Source organism: Neofelis nebulosa, chromosome 13, assembly GCF_028018385.1.
Source record: "Neofelis nebulosa isolate mNeoNeb1 chromosome 13, mNeoNeb1.pri, whole genome shotgun sequence".
NCBI lineage: Eukaryota > Metazoa > Chordata > Mammalia > Carnivora > Felidae > Neofelis > Neofelis nebulosa.
In genome coordinates this window covers 33876170-33895494 of record NC_080794.1, presented here as the reverse complement: position 1 = coordinate 33895494, position 19325 = coordinate 33876170, and the positions used below count along the sequence as shown (strand labels likewise).

Here is a 19325-nt window from a genome sequence, read left to right as displayed (position 1 = left end):
TTTTGTTCTAATAAGGTGACTCTGGATGGCTCCTAAATGGGGGCTGGTCACCAGAAAGACTAAGCCATGATTAGAAGCTTGGAATTTTCATCCCTGTCCCCATCCTCCTGAGGAGGAAGAGGGCAGGAAATGGAGATAATAATTGATCATGCCTACATGGAGAAGCCTCCATAAAAATTCCAGTAGTACAAAGAGCTTCCAGGTTGGCAAATACATCCACACTGGGAGAGTGACACACCCCAACTCTATAGGGACAGAAGCTCGTGCACTCTGGACCTTCTCAGACCCCACCCTTTGTATCTCTTCATCTGGCTGTTCATTGTATCCTTTCTCATATCCTTTAATAGACTGGTGAATGAAAGTGTTTCCCTGAGTTCTATAAGCCACTCTAGCAAATTAATTGAACCCAAGGAGGGGATTGTGGAAACCTCTGATTTGTAATCAAATGAGACAGAAGTTGTGAGTAGCCTGGGGACCTCATACTTGTAATTGGCATCTGAAGTGAGGTAGGAGTAATCTTGTAGGACTAAGCTCTTAACCTGCTGAATCTGACACTATATCCAGGTAAATGGTGTTAGAACTGAGTTAAATTGTAGGACACTTAACCCCGCACACTACACACATGTTGGAATTTATTATCAGAACAATTTCATAAACATATCATATTACATACTTTATTCATTTATCTCATCTATTTTTTTGTCTCTTCCACTAGAGTGTAAATTCCATCTGTCCAAGAACCGTTGTCTATTTGGTTCACTACTATTGTCCCCACTGCCTAGAAGAGTGTGTGGTACAGTAGGCCCTCGATAACTATTTATTATAAATATATGTCTTACTAGTAAGGGCCATACTCTAAGAGCATTTTGTTTTACCTTCTATATAAATCTCAGCAGAGGTTGAATCTGTCCCATAGATGTTAGAAGCAAAGCAGGAATAGCGTCCTGTGTCTTCCTCAAAGGCTTCAGCAATGGTCAGTGAATGCAGATTTCCTGCCTGGGCGATATGAATGTCTGGCGAATTTTCAAGCTCCTTGCCTTCACAGTACCACCTGTGAGGAAGGGAATATTACACATGACTCAAGTGTGAAATTGCATTGCTGCTTCAGATGTTCCCTAAGAAGAAAATTGTGACAATTTAGAATCAGAACATTAAATGGTATTTAGAAAATGGCTCCTATTAAGAATTACACAACTGAGAGAAGATGGATTAGAAAGCAAATATAGCCAACCATAAGGAGCAGAGTCTTTGATGTGGAGCTTGGCTTCTCCTAAAAAGATGTATAGCTTTCTATACTATGCATTAAGTAAGTGCTACTTTGTTTATTTGGAGAGAATCTAAGATACTAAAAGATCATGACATTGGCATGTCTGAGTGGCTCAGTTGGTTAAGCATCTGACTCTTGATTTCAGTTCAGGTCACGATCTCATAGTTAGTGAGTTCGAGCCTCATGTTGGGCTCTATGTTGACAGCACAGAGCCTGCTTCGAATTCTTTTTCTCTCCTCGCCCCACCCCATCCCTCCTCTGTTTCTGCACGCGCTCTCTCTCAGAATAAATAAATAAACATTAAAAAAATTAAAAACAAATAAACAAAAATTTTTAAAAAGTTCATGAGGTTGAGTGTACTCATTCCCTACTATGAAATTGCATCTAACTTAGCTAAATGAAAATTATTTAGTTCAGTTACTTGAATCATCGGAGTAAAGAGGATGGGTCACATTCTTCAGTAGTGATCCAATTTTGACAAATGACCTAAGTTAAGTAAGTTTCTATAGGTTATGATATTTTATTTTGATTCTATATATTTGAAGTTAGAAATTTTTATTATAGTTTTTTTGGCTAAAAGTTTACATAAAATAATGTTTAAAATGTGGAGGTACATAGTAAGAGAAAAAGACATCAAAACTACACAAATAGGTAGGCCTGAGTGGTGCAGTCAGTTGAGTGTCCGACTCTTGATTTGGGGTCAGGTCATGATCCCAGGGTTGTAGGATCAAGCCCTGCGTTAGGCTCTGTGCTGTTTGTGATTCTCTCTGTCTCCCTCTGCCCCTCTCCCCTGTTCTCACTTTCTCTCTTTAAAATTAAAAAAAAAAAACACAACTACACAGAAATACAATATCTCATGTAACACGTTGGCAAAAGTCTAAACGTTTGATGACTCATCCATTGTTAGGAACGTAAAATGGTGCAGCCCTTATGAAATCAATACAGCAATATCTGCCAAAATTACAGATGCATTTATCTTTTGACCCAACAATCCCACTTGTGGGAATCTATCATATAGATACACTTGCATGCATACAAAATGACAAACATTCAGGTTACTAATTTAAATAGTGAAAGATTGGGGCACCTGAGTGGTTCAGTCAGTTAAGCATCTGACTCTTGGTTTCAGCTCAGGTCATGATCTCATGGTTTGTGAGCTTGAGCCTCATACTGGGCTCCACAATGACAGTGTGGAGTCTGCTTGGGATTCTCTGTCTCCCTCTGTCTCTACCCCTTCCCTGCTTGCTCTCTCTCTCTTTCAAAATAAATAAACATTTAAAAAAATTGTGAAAAGAGCGCCTGGGTGGCTCAGTCGGTTGAGTGTCCAACTTCAGCTCAGGTCATGATCTTGTGGTTTGTGAGTTCGAGCCCCGCGTTGGGCTCTGTGCTGACAGTTCAGAGCCTGGAGCCTGCTTCGGATTCTGTGTCTTCCTCTCTCTCTGCCCCTCCCCCACTCACGCTCTCTCTCTCTCTCTCTCTCCTTCAAAAATAAATAAACATTAAAAAAAATTTTTTTAATTGTGAAAGATTGGAAACCATCTAAGTGTCCATCCTTACATTTAGGAGACTCATGAAATAAACTATGGTACAGCCACATAATGGAACACTATGCAGCTGTAGAAAGAGTTGGAGAAAGATCACTATGCATTGATATGGAAAGAATTCCAAGATATATAGTTAAAAATTTAACAAGAAGCTACAGAATAGTGAATATGGAGTGTTTATGTAAAAAATGTGGGTTGTTATGGGTTGAATTATTTTCCCCCAAAGGCTGTGTTGAAGTCCTAAGCACCAGTATTTGGGAAAATGACCTTATTTGGAAATAGAGTCTTTGCAGACATAATCAAGTTACAATGAAATTACTAGGTTAGGCAGTAATCTAGCATGAAGGAGGTTCTTTAAGAAGAGGAAAACCCTATGAGAAGGCAGAGACACACAGAGAGAATGGCATGTGATGGCAGAGGCAGGGATTGGCATGATGCAGCTGCAGGTCAAGGAATGCCAGGGATTGACAGCCACCTCCATAAGCTGGAAGAGACAAGAAAGGAGTCTGCACAGAGTCTCAAAGAGAGCATGGCCCTGGTGACACTTTGGTTTTGGACTTCTAACCTCTAGAACTGTGAGAGTTTATTTCATCCAGTTTGTGGAACTTTGTTACAGTGGCCCGAGGAAACTAACACAGGGGGCAAAAATAAGATATAGTCATGTTGTTTGCATTTACATAAAGAAAACTGGAAAGATTGAAATGAAAATCAAAAGTGGTTCCCTATTGAGAATGAGGGGAAATAAGGTGGATGAAGACAGATAGGAGTGAGATATCTCAGTGTACCCCTTTTTATATTGTTTTCATTTTTTGAAATAATTATTAATTAACATCATAATAAAAAGTAGTTAGGTGGAGAGGTGTTACCATTATTCAGAAATTAAAGGAGTCCAGGCAATTGCTAATCTAGACTGTAATTCTAACCATTCAGTGTTTTAATCCCTCCCTCCAACCATGAATAAAGCAATTCCAAATCAAATTTGCCCATTCAACTACTTCTCAACAGTCAAGATTTTCTCTACTCTTTCATAAATATGTCATATTTACCTCAACATTCAAGTCTCTGCTCATGTTTTCCTATCTGAGATTCTCTTTTTCTGCTTTTCAGCTACTGCACATATACCTCATCTATCAGTTTGGCTCAGATATCACCTCCTTTACAGAAAACGTTTTACCATTGATTCTCAATGATTGTTATTTTTTCTAACTTCACTTAAAAAAAACCTGTACTATGTCATGCAAGACTTGATTATACACTGTCTTTTATTATTCTCTATTCTGGGGATTTGTCTTGTCCCACAAATGTCACTGGATTGTCAATTCTTTGAAGGTAAGTACAGTGCTTTATATGCTCTTGCAGCATGCACAGAGAATATAAAGTTTTCTGTGTTCTCTCCTTTGGCCATCTTATCCCATCCCATAGTTTCAATTAATCACCTCTATTTGGGATTACATCCAAATGTGCTTTTCCCAGCTCTGACTTCTAGATACCTTCTCCTGCCACTCTCCCTTCACTATGTTCCAACCACACTGGGATTTTTTTTTTTTCTACTCTGTGAACACATTAAACTATTCTCCATGTTAGAAGTTTTGTTCTTTCTGAAATCCTCTTCCCAAGATCTCTACAAAGATAGGTCCTTCTCATCCATTGAGGCCTCTGCTCAAGTGTTATCTTAACCTTAGAGAGGCCTTTCCTGACCCTCTTCCTAATGTAGCCACCTTAACCTCAGATACTCTATCATGCTACACTATTTTGTTATCTTTACAGTACTTATTATCTGAAACTCTTATATACTTGTTCACTTTGCCATTGTTTTATCCACTGTAAAGTCCATGACAGGACCTTATTAGTCTTATTCACCAATGCCCTGGTGCATGGTAGGTATTCAGAAAATAACTGTTGGATTTGTTGAAAGACCAAATGATGGAAAGGATTGATAGTTAATATTTTATAAGAATTTTATTACTAGCTTCATCAATTCTATGCCAGTTTTTGATCTCTTGTGACAGTAGCAGTATATGTCGTTGCTGAAATGGGTCCATAAATCTCCCAAGCCATCGATCTCAGTAATACCCTGAGGAGCTTGTATGAACTGATCCTCAGAGCATGTGTAGTTTAAATACAAACAGTGAGCATCCAGTCAAACTAGACGTATTAAGCACATGTGTTTATCTTTACTCCCCTCTTGAAATGCCCCTAAAATGAGGATACAGGAATTTTTAAAAGGTATAAAAGTACAAGAACTAAAAGAATGAGAAGGGAGACAAGAGCAGACCTGAGACCCCACAAATTTCTGGAAGGTGGAAAGCAAATTGAGGAGCCGAGAGAGTTGAAAAATCTGAAAATCAAGTGCCTGTTTGGGGATGTCAATGAAAGAAGCCAATTTTTGCTGCAGAACCCTACCAAGTTTCAGAATTTGGAAATACAACTTTGGAGTGTGGAAACAGCCTAATAATGGGGAAAAGACACAGAGCTTAAAATAGGGTGACTGATTTCAAGTTTGGGAAATAAGCATTGAGATCCCCATGGCAGGTCACATCCTCTATTCTGAGCAGTAAGGGGATGCCCAGGGGTGAAGGCTGAGTCACTGGCTGCATAAGCACCTGCTTCATATTGGAACAAGGAGAAGGGATTCTGGAGAGATTTCTCTACAGAGAAACAAATAGGCCTTGTGGCTCAACTGAATGAAACAGAATATTTAGGAGACATTTTACAAATATATTGGAGAATTGAGACAAATTTGTGATAGGACTGCTGAACTAAGCACATAACAACAACAATGACAACAACAACAACAACAGCAACAACAAGACAGTAATCCACTCCAGCTTCAAAAAAAGAAAAAGGTTGTACAAGCAAGGAGACATCCATTTTACCCTACTTGTATTGTCAGTGAATAATACTTACCTAGTAACAACAAGGTAAACATGAAATATTTTTTAAAAACAACAGTGTGATATGATTATATAGAGACAACGAGGGGGAAAAGGTGCTGGGTTAGTAAAGACCAGACAAGAGTGGTGCAAGCATATTACAGTGGTTCTCAAAGTATAGTTCACTTTCTGCGAAGACAAAGCTACGTTTATATAATACTAAAATATTGTTTGCCTTTTCACTGTGTTGACATTTACACTGATGGTGCAAAAGCCACAGTGAGTAGAATTGCTGGTGTAGGCGCAAGTTAAGGCACTGCCAAAAGTTGACTTGTGGTCACTGTGTTTCTCAGTTCCACACTTGCAGTTAAAAAAAAATTCAGTTTCACTTACAAATGTCCTTGTTGAAGCAGTACAAATCATGCCCTTTATTAAATCTCAACATTGAGTTTACTTCTTTTCATCATTGTAGGTGGCGAAATGGGAAATAGCAGAAAGCATTACTACTGGATATGGAAGAGCACTGGTGTGATTTTTTTTGAGTTGAACTGAGCATTAAATGCATGAAACAATAGTTGAACTTGAAACAACTGGCAAATTATGATTATTCAGACCTGGGTATCTGGCAAATGTTTTCTCACAAATGAATGAAATAAGCCTGTTGTTTGCGGTGAAAAGATAACCAATACCCTTGTTGCCAATGAAAAAAAATATTGGAGCTTTCAAGGAAAAATTAAAGTTTTGAAAACTTGTATCTCTCGTCATAAATTTAGGGCTTCCCAATATATAAAGGCTTTTTGATGAAATCAAATGATGATATTAACAAGTGTGTTTTTTTAATATAAGATAATAAAATGTGTCAACATTCAGAAGATCGGCATTACTCATTTTCCAAATTACCAATGCATGGTATTATCTGTTCAAACTTCAGGATGGACAAAGGGTTTTAGTAAAGCGGAGTACAAAAGTTCATTGGTTAAAAAAACCCAAAAAACACCAACACAAAAGTTCACTGGTGTGGTTTCAGATTTCACACTGCAACTATGCTTTAAGAAACTACTGCTAACTGAATTTTGATGTAGTACCAAATAGGAATATCCATGTTACCTGAAAGGCTATTGAAATATTCCTCCTGTTTCCAATTACATATCTCCGTAAGACCAGATTTTAAAAGTTTACTTCAACCCAAACAACATATTACAACAAACTGAATGCAGATGCAAATATGAGACTCTAGCTGTCTTCTATTAAGCCAGACATTAAAGAGATTTGCAAAAAATGAACAACAATGTCACTCTTCTCACTAAAAAATTTTTTGAAAAGTTATTTTTCATAAAATTATTGTGATTTTTTATTTCTGAGAAGGGAATGAGGGGCAGAGAGAGAGGGAGACAGAGGATCCCAAGCAGGCTCTGTGCTGATGCGGGGCTGGATCCCACGACTGTGAAATCATGACCTGAGCCGAAATCAAGAGTTGGACGCTTGACCGACTGAGCCACTCAGGCACCCCTCAAAATTACTTACGTTTACATGTTCATTATTGTTATTTAAAAATGAATAAGAAACAACTATTTAAAAAATTTCTGTTTTATTTCTAATATGATAAATATAGATGTAACTTATAAACACAAAACCTCTTTTGGGCCTCAATAACTTTTAAGATTGTAAAGGGGTCCTGAGAACAAAAAAATTGAAAACTACTGGCATTTTATTTAGAAATCTAGAGGTAAATAAATAGGAAACTGCAAAGCGAGTTGAAATGGTTCTATTCTTTAATATTGTTTGACTTTTTAAGCAATGTACCTGTATTAATTTGACAAAGCAAATAGAAATAACTATTCAAAACAAATAAACAAATATCTTCCCTTATATAAACATTATAAGGTTATCTCATTTCTTTAGTTAATGTTGTTCTTCCTTACCAAAGTGAGAGTGGAAACATCTAGAGCAATTGGACAGCCAGAAGTCAATAAGTGAAATGATTCAAATACCCAAACTCCCTGTCAGAAACGTTTTTGTTCTTACTCAGATGGCAGGATAGCTTCAGCCAGTCCCACAGAACAATCAGTAACCGTCACTCTGACTTTAATACCATGACCCACTCAGAAATAATGTGCCGGTCAGGATGCCTTCAAAAAAGTATTAAAATTTACTTGGCTATCCTGAAGACTTCTGAGGGTAAGAAGGAAACACACTATCTTCAAACATCTATCCATGTTAGGGAATGTTTTCACAGAAATGCCCTGCCCAAGGTGCACGTTTTAGAATGCCAAATCCTCATGACACTTACAGAAGGACAGGAGTGCCAGACGTGATTCATGGCTTAACAGAAATGAGTCAGTGATCTGGGAAAATAAGGCAGGTCCAAATGAAAAAGAAGGACCCAGTTTTAAAGCACTAAGCGTAGCTTGCCAGATCTGCTAATTTGGCTAGCTACCAAGCCTCGGAATGAAAACGCTGAAGAGACACGTTTTCAGATTTAACTGGATTTTTGGTTACTGCTGTTAGGTTACTATTTTATCAAAAATATGGCTTGGATAAATGTTATGACTCATTGCTTTAGCACATTAATGACTTTGAAACGTAATTTGCATGTGTTATTCTGACTCACCAGCAATAATGCTCATTAAAAGAATGATTACTCAGAACATTTCTTTAGCCCTGCCCCAGCCCTTCCAATGTCCCTGTCCTACCTCCTATAATTCCCTTTTCATGTTTGTTTCCTTTACTTATAATTATACATTGATTTGTAGGTTTGTTTGTTTAATATTGCTCTCCCTTACTGCTCTCCCTTACTATGGTAAACACCATAGGGCAGAGATAGTCATGTTTGTTTTGTTTATCATTTGTTTACCTGGTTCCTAGCACAGTGTATGGCACATCACAGCTATTCCAAAAAAATGTTTGCTGTATGGATGTTAAATGAATAAATTCAAATTAGGATTATTATAGCCTCAAGTCTGTTTTGTTTTCATTTTTCAAGAAGGCTTGGGGGCTAGAAAATAACTTTCTTTGAATTGCCGTAAACCAGCTTTGCCTAACAATGCCTGATCTCTTATGTGAAGTGTACAGGGCCTAAAATAGACAATAGGTAGTATGTTTACTTCATGACATCCTCAGCTCTCTCCATGCATCAGAGTGACTCTTCCCTAGACAGACTTCATTGGACTCTGGAATATATGGGACAATAAGATAATTGTAGACGTTTCCTAACAAAACTCCAAGTTTTGTTGGATTTTGTGACACAAACTGATGTTTTGTATGTCCTGTTTGCTACTGAGTTAACAAATTTAAGTGTTTATGACCAATGGCTGTATTTCAGTAATTGGGAGTACAAGGGGAGGATATGTTTATGCTTGAAATTTTATTAAAATTTATTTAAGTTCTTCCAGGTGGAAAATTCTTGGTAACTTAAGAAAAACATAAATAAGCAGTTGATTAACATCAAGATATCAAGACCACTTCTTACCACATAACCAATTTTAATAATAAAAGTGAGGATTGGGGTGCCTGGGTGGCTCAGTTGGCTGGGCGACCAACTTTGGCTCAGGTCATGATCTCGCAGTTCCTGAGTTCAAGCCCCACGTCAGGCTCTGTGCAGACAGCTCAGAGCCTGGAGCCTGCTTCAGATTCTGTGTCTCCCTCTCTCTATGCCCCTCCCCTGCTCATGCTCTGTCTCTCTCTCTCTCTCTCAGAAATAAATATTTAAAAAATTAGAAAAAATAAAAGTGAGGATTAATAAAGTGAAAATGAACACAAACCCTAAAATAATTTTTTAAAGGACTACATTACTTTGGACAGGGCTGACTAGAGACTTTTTATTGTCTCCTTCTAGAATTCTTACCTTTTCTTTCTCTCATAGTACTTATTACTACATTACTATACAATTTACTTATTTATTGAATTTACTGTTTATCATCTATATCCCTCATGTCAAGTAGAATAGAATTTGGCAGGAAACTTTGTTTTATTTACTAATGAATTTCAACTGCCTGGAATAGTTCCTGATGTATAGTGAGTGCTGAATGAATTTTTATTGAATGAACGAACAAATGAACATATTGAATTTTCTAGTTCTGTTGATGCAAGGTACTTGAATCTTTCTACTGTTATATATTTTAAAGTATCATTTTTTTCCCCTTTCTTCTGTTGACTATGCTAAAATTTTGTTCAGAAGAAATTCTTCTATTTGTTGAAATTGGGACCACTCTGATGGTGTTGATTTTGTTTATCCTAAGAATTCAAGTTTGGCTTAACATTATGAAATCACTATTCTTTATCAAAAGAATAAAGGGGAAAAGTCAGATAATGATCTCAATAGACGCAGAAAAATGTTTTATAAAATCCAACATCCATTCATGATTTTAAAAAACCTTAATTTTCCTAAACAAAAGAAACTTAAAACAAAATCTTATGTAGTGGTGAAAAATGGAAAGTATTCCCTTTAAGATTATAAATAAGAATACCCAGTGTCACCATTTCTTTTTAACATTGTAGAGAAGGGCTTAGCTAATTCCATAAGTCAAGAAAATGAAATATAAGACACAAGATTGGAAAGGAAGAATGCCCCCTCCCCCCAAAATTTATAGAAAATCTCTAGAATGTAGCAAGTTTACATTGGTTAGAAAACCAATGTACAAAGTCGATTGCATATCTATATATAACAAATATAGAATCTAGTTTTTTAAAAACCTACCACTTATACATCATGAAAATGAGGTACTTATCAATAAATCTAGCCAAGGATTTGTAAGACTCAGAGAAAAAATTATTCAGGCTTAATATTAGGTAACCTAAATAGATGGAGAAATATACTATACTATGATCCTGAATATGAAGCCTCAATATTTTAAAGATGTCAAATTCTTCCTAAATTGGTCTCCAGATTCAATGCAATCCCCAAAATCTTAATAAATTAAAAAAATTCTTATGGAATTTGAAAAGATGATTCTAAAATTTATATTGTAGAGCAAAAGGTCAAAAAGAGCTAAAAATTCTTAAAATGAAAAGGCTGGAAATAAAAATGATGAAAAGTCTATTGCAATGAAGTAAATAAACCACAGAAAAAGAATAGAAAGCCCTGAGCTAGCTCCACATGTTTATGGAATTTTGACCTACGATGGAGCTGGCATTATAGATTAGTGGGGGGACGATATACTTTTCAATAAACTAGAGATTAAACAGTTGGTTATCCAATCTAAAAATAAAAATAATTAATAAAAATAACCTAAAAATAATCTGAAATGGATTCTCTTCTTCATACCATACACAAAATCACCTTTAAATGGATTAAAAACTTAAATGTGAAATACATGATTATAAAACTTTAGAAGACAATATATAAGAATATCTTACTTTGAGGTTAGAAAAAAATTTTTTTTAAATTTTTTAATGTTTATTTTTGAGAGAGAGACAGACAGACAGAGAGTGAATGGGAGAGGGGCAGAGAGAGAGAGGGAGAGAGACACAGAATCTGAAACAGACTTTAGGTTCTGAGCTGTCAGCACAGAGCCCAATGAGGGACTCCAATTCAGGAATAGCGAGATCATGACCTAGGCTGAAGTTGGACGCTTAACCAACTGAGTCACCCATGCGCCACTTAGGAAAAATTTCTTAAGCTAGCATACTATAAAAACCAAAGCCACAGGGGCACCTAGGTGGCTCAGTTGATTGAGTGTCTGACGTTGGCTCAGGTCATGATCTCACAGTCAGTGGCTTCAAGCCCTGAGTTGGCTTTGCGCTGACAGTATGGAGCCTGCTTCAGATTCTCTTTTTTCTCTCTCTCTCCACCCCTCCCCTGTTCTCTCTCTCTCTTTCAAAAATAAACATTAGAAAACCATAAGAAATGTAATTAATTTTATACTAAAGTTAAAAATATCTAATTATGAAAGATACCATAGAGAAAAGAAAAAGGCCAGTCAAACCCAGAGAGGATGTTTTCATAACACATATGACATATGATTAGTATCTTAATCAGATTTTTTAAAAGTCTTACAAGTCAATAAGAAAAAACAAACAAACAAATTGATAGAAACATGAAAGATATAAAGAGGCCCTTCGTCCAAAATGAAGAAATCAGGAGACTATAGATGCTGGAGAGGATGTGGAGAGACGGGAACCCTCTTGCACTGTTGGTGGGAATGCAAATTGGTGCAGCCACTCTGGAAAGCAGTGTGGAGGTTCCTCAGAAAATTAAAAATAGACCTACCCTATGACCCAGCAATAGCACTGCTAGGAATTTATCCAAGGGATACAGGAGTACTGATGCATAGGGGCACTTGTACCCCAATGTTTATAGCAGCACTCTCAACAATAGCCAAATTATGGAAAGAGCCTAAATGTCCATCAACTGATGAATGGATAAAGAAATTGTGGTTTATATACACAATGGAATACTACGTGGCAATGAGAAAAAATGAAATATGGCCTTTTGTAGCAACGTGGATGGAACTGGAGAGTGTGATGCTAAGTGAAATAAGCCATACAGAGAAAGACAGATACCATATGGTTTCACTCTTATGTGGATCCTGAGAAACGTAACAGAAACCCATGGGGGAGGGGAAGGGAAAAAAAAAAAAAAAAAAAAAGAGGTTAGAGTGGGAGAGAGCCAAAGCATAAGAGACTGTTAAAAACTGAGAACAAACTGAGGGTTGATGGGGGGGTGGGAGGGAGGGCAGGGTGGGTGATGGGTATTGAGGAGGGCACCTTTTGGGATGAGCACTGGGTGTTGTATGGAAACCAATTTGACAGTAAATTTCATATATTAAAAAATAAATAAATAAATAAAAAATAAAAATAAAAAAAAATAAAGAGGCCCTTCGTAGAAGTGAACACTGAATGGTCAATAGACATGCTTTTAAAAATCTCAACTTCATTAAAACCTGTGGAAATGAAAATGAAAATTACAATATACCATTTCATACCTATCCGACTGGCAAAAATTTAAGTCTGATAATACGCATATTGTCAATGATGTAGGACAACCAGAACTGTTATGCGATGTTGGTGGGAATGTAAGTTGAAACAATTCTTTTGAAAAAAATTTGGTATTACTATGAAGTTGTTGTACATATTCCACCAGCAATTCCATGCCTAGACACACTCATGCACCAGGAGAATATATTAGAGTGTTTATAATAACATTGTTCATATCAGGAAAAATTGTACATCAATAATACAATCTTCTAGCCTTACAGTAAAATGCTATATAGTGATGAAAATGAGTGAATTAGAGTTACATGCAATATCATGGATATAGTTTTTAGAGAAAAGATTCAAACAGCAGAAGAATATGTATGTTACAATTCCACTTACATAAAAAATACATGTGAATTTCACTAAGATTACTTTTTAAAGCTGTTTATTATAGAAATTTTCAAACAACACAAGTAGAGACGCTGTATAATGAACCACCATACACATATCACTTAGCTTCAACAAATTATCAACAAACGGCAAATGTGTTTCTTTTATATTCTCCATTTTTTCCTGCCTTGAATTATTTTAATGGAAGTCTAGGATTTTGTGTCATTCACCTGTAAATACTTCCATATCAATATTATATAGAGACATAAAGATATGTTGTAAACTACGAAGAAAAACCATTAAGAAAAATTTAAAGAGAGGGGTGCCTGGGTGGCTTAGTCAGTTAAGCATTGACTCTTGATTTTGGCTCAGGTCATGATCTCATGGTTTGTGGGATCGAGCCCCACATCAGGCTCTGCACTGACAGCGCAGAGCCTGCTTGCGATTCTCTGTCTCTCTATCTCTGCTCCTCCCCGGCTCGCTCTCTCTCTTTCTCTCTCTCTCTCAAAAATAAATAAATAAACATTAAAAAAAGGAAAAATCTAAAGAGAAAACACAAGATTTGATCTCATGGTTATTCTGAGATGGGAGGAAGGGACAGCATTAGGAAGACAGTGGTCTTAAAAATAATGGATATGTGGACACATAGACATCTATGCTATTATTCTTATATTATGCACATATATGTATGTAAATATTCTTCAGTATCTATTCAAAATATACTTTAGAAAACAATTCAGACAATTCAGTCTGGTGATCTTTGTCCACTCTGGGAGTGTATATGAAGTCAAGAGACTGATTAAAGAAAGTTGGTAGGCAAGTAGCAAGGACTTGGAGAGTTTCTGGAGTTTGTGGGGATAGAGAATTTATACCAAACTCTTGCCTCAAAAACATTTAAGGTGAAAGGATATTTAGTATTGCCCAAGAGGGAAGGACAAGGAGAGAGGACTTCAGTGGAAGGAGCCTAAATTTCCAAAGTTTACAAGGGCAAAGATGTCTTCCCATGGGCCAAGTGGACACCACAGAAATTAGCCTGGTTTTCCACCTCAGAACAGATCTTGCCTCAAAGCACCACCAACTAAGGTGAGGTGACTACAATAGAAGTCTGTGAGGAGTGTACTGTTGGAATAAGAACTGAGAAGCAGGTGCTAAAGTGTTACCAAAGAATGCAACATGGGGAAGGTCCCTCCTAGTAAGGATGCCTCTGAAGAAATTGCAAAAATTCTCAGCACGGAGACAAACAGCAGTTTGTTAAAACACAGATGTCTAGGCCTCACTTTCGGAGATCCTGATTCAGTAGGTATAAGGTGGAATCTGCGAATTTGCATATTCACTGAGGTCTCAGATCATGCTGACCCAAAGTGTTCTAGGAGGCTCTCAAAATGTCACCTCTGCCCTTCTCTGGACTTATCCCAAACCATTTCCTCTTCTCTCTTTATGTTCTAGGGATACCAGTTCTTTTAATTCATTAAAGTCAACAACGGTCTTACAAACTCAAGGCCTCCAAATTTGCTATTCCTTCACCCTGAAACACTTTCCCCAAACCCCACTTTGCTGAGCTAACTCCCAGGGATCTTTTATTTCTGAGCTTAAATATCACCTTTTAAGAAAACCTTTCACAGCCTACCCATAAGGTTTTGTGCCTTCACTATATGCACCATCCTTTATAACATTTATCATAATTGTAATTATATAATAATTTTGGTGAATTTTTGTTTATTGTTTGTATAACAGTATATGGCACACTGTAGGCATTTAGTATTGGTTGGATAAATGAGTGAACGAAGGCATCTAGATTTTCCCAAAAGGTAGAAGAAAAAGCCCCTAAATAATGTAATATTTCAAAATATTTTTATATTTTTTCACTATGTATCATATATAATTATTTCTAATAATATTTTTGTATTTCCCCTGAATCATTTAAAATATCCTTTGTCTTTATAACTAATTTATTTTCTGAGCACATCACTTGCAGGCCAAGGTCCAGAAGTAGCAATAGGAAAACGAAACAGCCAAAGCAGGCACTGACATCTATAAAGGGTAAATTTGTGTTGCTTCAGAAGGTTGTGTACAAGCAACCATACTTAGTGTGACGCAGCTGTACATTCCTGGGAAAAGAATTTGAAGTCAGGATACAAAAAGGGATCATGGCCATTTGCTGTGAATTCCTGCAGACTCTTTCATCTGTGCGTAATGTATGAATGTATTTCATTTTCTAAGACAACTCCTCCAATGAAGCTATGTCCAAAATTAAGCTTTCAAAAACACTACCTTCAGTGATATAGGATCTCACCTCTACAGAACAAGATAATTTCTGCCCAATTAACTTGGAAATCAACAAATATACCAAAGATGATTTTTCAATTTGCTAAACCAGAGTTATAAGAACATGGAAAAAATGCTGATTACACAGATACAAGGTTAGACCTCAGTTGCCAGATATACTTGAACATTTTCTTGCAAAAATGAAAAGGATATTATTCTCCTTGACTGTCATATTCCCATATGGTAAACTGAAATGTCTCATTATTATTTAAATGCATTTTTAAGGAATTCTCTGGATCAAAATCTGTGCCCCTGGATTCTGTGTAGACGACTCAGGAGTTCCAGGCTTCTTCCATCCCAATGCTTTTCAATTTCAAAAGCTCTAATTTTATCTTTCAAAAATATGTGTTTGTAGGGGCACCTGGGTGGCTCAGTAGGTTAAGCCTCCAACTTTGGCTCAGGGCATGATCTCAGGGCTTGTGGGTTCGAGCCCCGTGTTGGGCTCTGTGCTGACAGCTCAGAGCCTGGAGCTGCTTCGGATTCTGTGCCTCCATCTCTCTCTGCCCCAACCCCACTCACACTCTGTCTCTCTGTCTCTCTGTCTCTCTCTCTCAAAAATAAATAAAAGTTAAAAAAAATTTTTAACAGAGACAGAACACGAGTGGGGGAGGGGCAGAGAGGCGGAGAGACACAAAATTCCCAGCAGGCTCCAGGCTCTGAGCTGTCAGCACAGAGCTCGATGTGGGGCTCAAACCCAGAAACCGTGAGATCATGACCTGAGCAAAGTCGGACGCTTAACCGACTGAGTCACCCAGGCTCCCCCCCGCCACCCAAATTTTTTAAAATATGTGTTTGTGTGTGTGTGTGTGTGTGTGTGTGTGTGTGTGTGTGTGTTGGAATAACATGTAACAGATTCATTGTGGGGAGAAAAGTGGGAGGAGGAGTTACTGCTAGAAGAAGATTGGAAAACACTACTCCAGTCTGGCACTAGTGGAAGTTAGTTCCAAGTGTTACCTGCTTATATATAGTCCCTTTGTAATTACAGAGATATTGTGTCCAGATTTCCCAGTGTCCAGGTCATTCCTTGGAATGTCTCCAGTTCCACTACCCTCCCATTTGACCTTCAGTCCTGCATTTCCAGCTGCCTATTTGGATATCATCTCTCAGTCTCCTCATACTCAAATTATTAACCTCCGCCATAAATCAGCCACCTCTTCCATTTTCTTAGCCCTTGCCAATGACCCCATTATAATCTCAGGTACCCGTCTTCAAGCACGTGGAGTAGCATTTTTTACTCATCCTTCCTATCCAGTAGTCACCAAGTTTGGTTTTATTTCTTTTCTTCTAAATCTTGCTCGCTTGCATTTTTCTCTGCTTTCCCGTTGCCCCCATTCAAATCTGATCAGAGCATCTGATGCCTGGGCTACCTTCCTCAGCTTCCTAATTGGCCTCTTGACTCCATTCTTTTCAAGTCTAACTCATTCTTCCAGACTAATGCTACTTAAATGCCCCCTTTCATCTTGGTACTTCCCTATACATAACATTAAATCGTTTCCAGGCAGTTTTGAAACCAAATCTGAACTATTCTGCTTTGCTTTCAAGGTTCTGCAAAATCATCTGGCTCTACTCTCTTTTCAAATTAGGTCAGTCTCCTCCCTGTCATATAAAAATATTACTACTCCAGCATCGGTGCCTTTATGTAAACATGTTAAGTTGACCTGGCCTAAAAGGACCCATCCCTCTGCCTACTTCTTCGATCTTCCTCTCATCTTTGCTCATCTGTTACCCATGTTCTTCACATAGTCAAGTACTTGCAGTTGCTTGAAAACACTTGTCTCTAGGCCTTTGCACTTGCTTCCTCCTCCACTGATGGTCTCCTCAAACTAAAGAGACACCTCCTGTGTGAATGCTTCCTTTATCCTGCACTCCAGGCAAAATAATCACATCTTCCTTGAAGCCTCTATGGCATTCTACACATACTTCTGTCATAGACTTTATCACACAATATTGCAATGTTTTGATTACATGGTTGCCCGATTGCTCTTTTAGATTGTGAGCTACCCTCTCAGAATAGTTTTAGACTTGGTTTCAAAACAAGGTCCTTGACCTCCCGTAGCTCACAGTTGTTTTGTACTCCCAGTGAGTCACTTTAGTAATTCAATAGGTATTTGTTGAATGAATGAATAAATGAGTAGATTTCTTCCTAAATCCTCTCGCTCCTTCTCACCTTAGATGTCTGAAGCCTTCTTTGATCTTTCTAGTCTTCCATCCCTTCTCTGAAGCCTGATAGTTCTTATGGTTTCTTACTGTAAACATTTGGATGATCTTTTAAAACTGAATCACAAGCTCCTTGAGGGCAGGGACAAATCTTATATTGTCTCTGTCATTGCAGTGAACACAGTGCGGAGCACATAGTAAAAGCTAAATATATATTTTTCCAATTACAGTCATATAAATTGTGGACTTAGGAAAATAATGATTGCTAGTAGCTAACCTGGAAAATTCTAAACTTTTTTCAATATAATTGCAGTCATACAATGAAGTACTAATTCATTCGGAAACTATTTAGTGAATACCTAGGAATTTCCCGGCACCAAACCAGTGGTTGAGATACAGGCATGAATTCAATCAGTAAGAAAATTCTTCCAGGTAAAACTAGTATTGCTACATAGAAGCTGTGTACATTTTTTTTCACTTTTAAGTTTGTAAATTTGTAATTGGTTAAGTAGTTTTTGAGTGACTGCCAGATAACTTTGTTTTTTGGGGAATGGGTATCTTATAATTCTTCCTGGCTGATTTTTCTCACGGGAGCACTGAATTCTTTTTTTTGTATCTGAGATTGTCATGGTCAAGAAAGAGGGAGAATCAGTTCTGAATGATCTGGTCTAGTTTTTTTGGTTTTTTTTTTTGTTTTTTTTTTTTTTTGGTCCAACCCATGTTCAAAAAGTAGTGGGTTTAACAGAAAAGTAAGTTGTACATGTACTCTAACTTGAATGCTCCCCAGCTTACTTAGGCCAACCAGATGTCACTGAGTAGTTTCTATCATGGTGCTGTGATGACATCTGACCAGCATTACCAACCAGAATCCTAGAGAGTGTCATCAGGCATGCTTAGGGTAGAAAGGTAGATACTGCTCTGTGTGGTACAATTTCAACCCTTTGCCATATCTTAGGTCAAATGATTCACTCCTGATTTAAATCTAAATTTAGTTTCTTGTTTTCCTGTTTCTTTATGCATTAGTTTACTTAAAATTTCTCAGTGACTACTAAGGGTCTGAAACTGTGCTTGGTGCTCAAGATACACAGAAGAACCACTGCCCTCAAGGAGGTCATTTGGATAACTGGATAGTAGTGTATACACCATTGTAGAAATAATATTTAATATTGCCTTATGTTGCCTTTGAAAAGCAAAATTCAGTATATGAACACATCTTTGGACTAGAATCTCTTGAATCAATATGCAAATACGAATAAAACTATTATTAATACTATTACTGTCCCATAATACCTATAATATGAATACTGTGTAAGAAAAAGACAAGGCCCTGTTTACACACCTAGACTAAATGTTAAATAGTAATTAAGTCATATTCTACTAGTAAATAAATGGTTAGGAAGGCAAAGTGACTGTTACAGGATTCTAAATACCAGTAATTCTCTACAAAAGCAATACACATAAAGCAGTTTATTCATATATTATTACATTATAATATTAGGGTTTGCAAATATCACCTTGGGTTTTGTGGGGCCTGAAGGTCATAAATGTGGAAGATCCCCTTAAAAAATAAAATAAAATTAGACCACAAAGTTAGGAAACGCTTATGCGAATGAGGAGCCCTGAAGCTTAAGCTTCATTTGCTTCAAAGAAAAGCTAACTGGTAGGCACATAAAAGATTAATATCCTCTCTACTCATCAGTCATATTAGGGAAAGACTTGGACTTTAAGGAGAATAATGTTCATTAAGCTGATATCAAAAAGTTTATAATAAATACAATACATGTAAAATGAATCTTTCAATTGATCTTACTAGGCCAAAGCCTTATTCTATCTTTATTTTATTAATCTTTATTC

General features: G+C 37.1%; 1 protein-coding gene across 3 annotated transcripts in view; it reads right to left on the bottom strand.

The window, feature by feature from the left end:
- Positions 1–19325, bottom strand: part of MYPN (myopalladin) — a 118791-nt gene that overhangs the window by 65020 nt on the left and 34446 nt on the right. For all 3 annotated transcript variants that reach the window (XM_058696496.1, XM_058696497.1, XM_058696495.1), the window contains one exon: positions 876–1051. In XM_058696496.1, coding sequence (XP_058552479.1) covers positions 876–1051 — 176 coding nt within the window. The remainder of the gene's footprint in view (positions 1–875; positions 1052–19325) is intronic.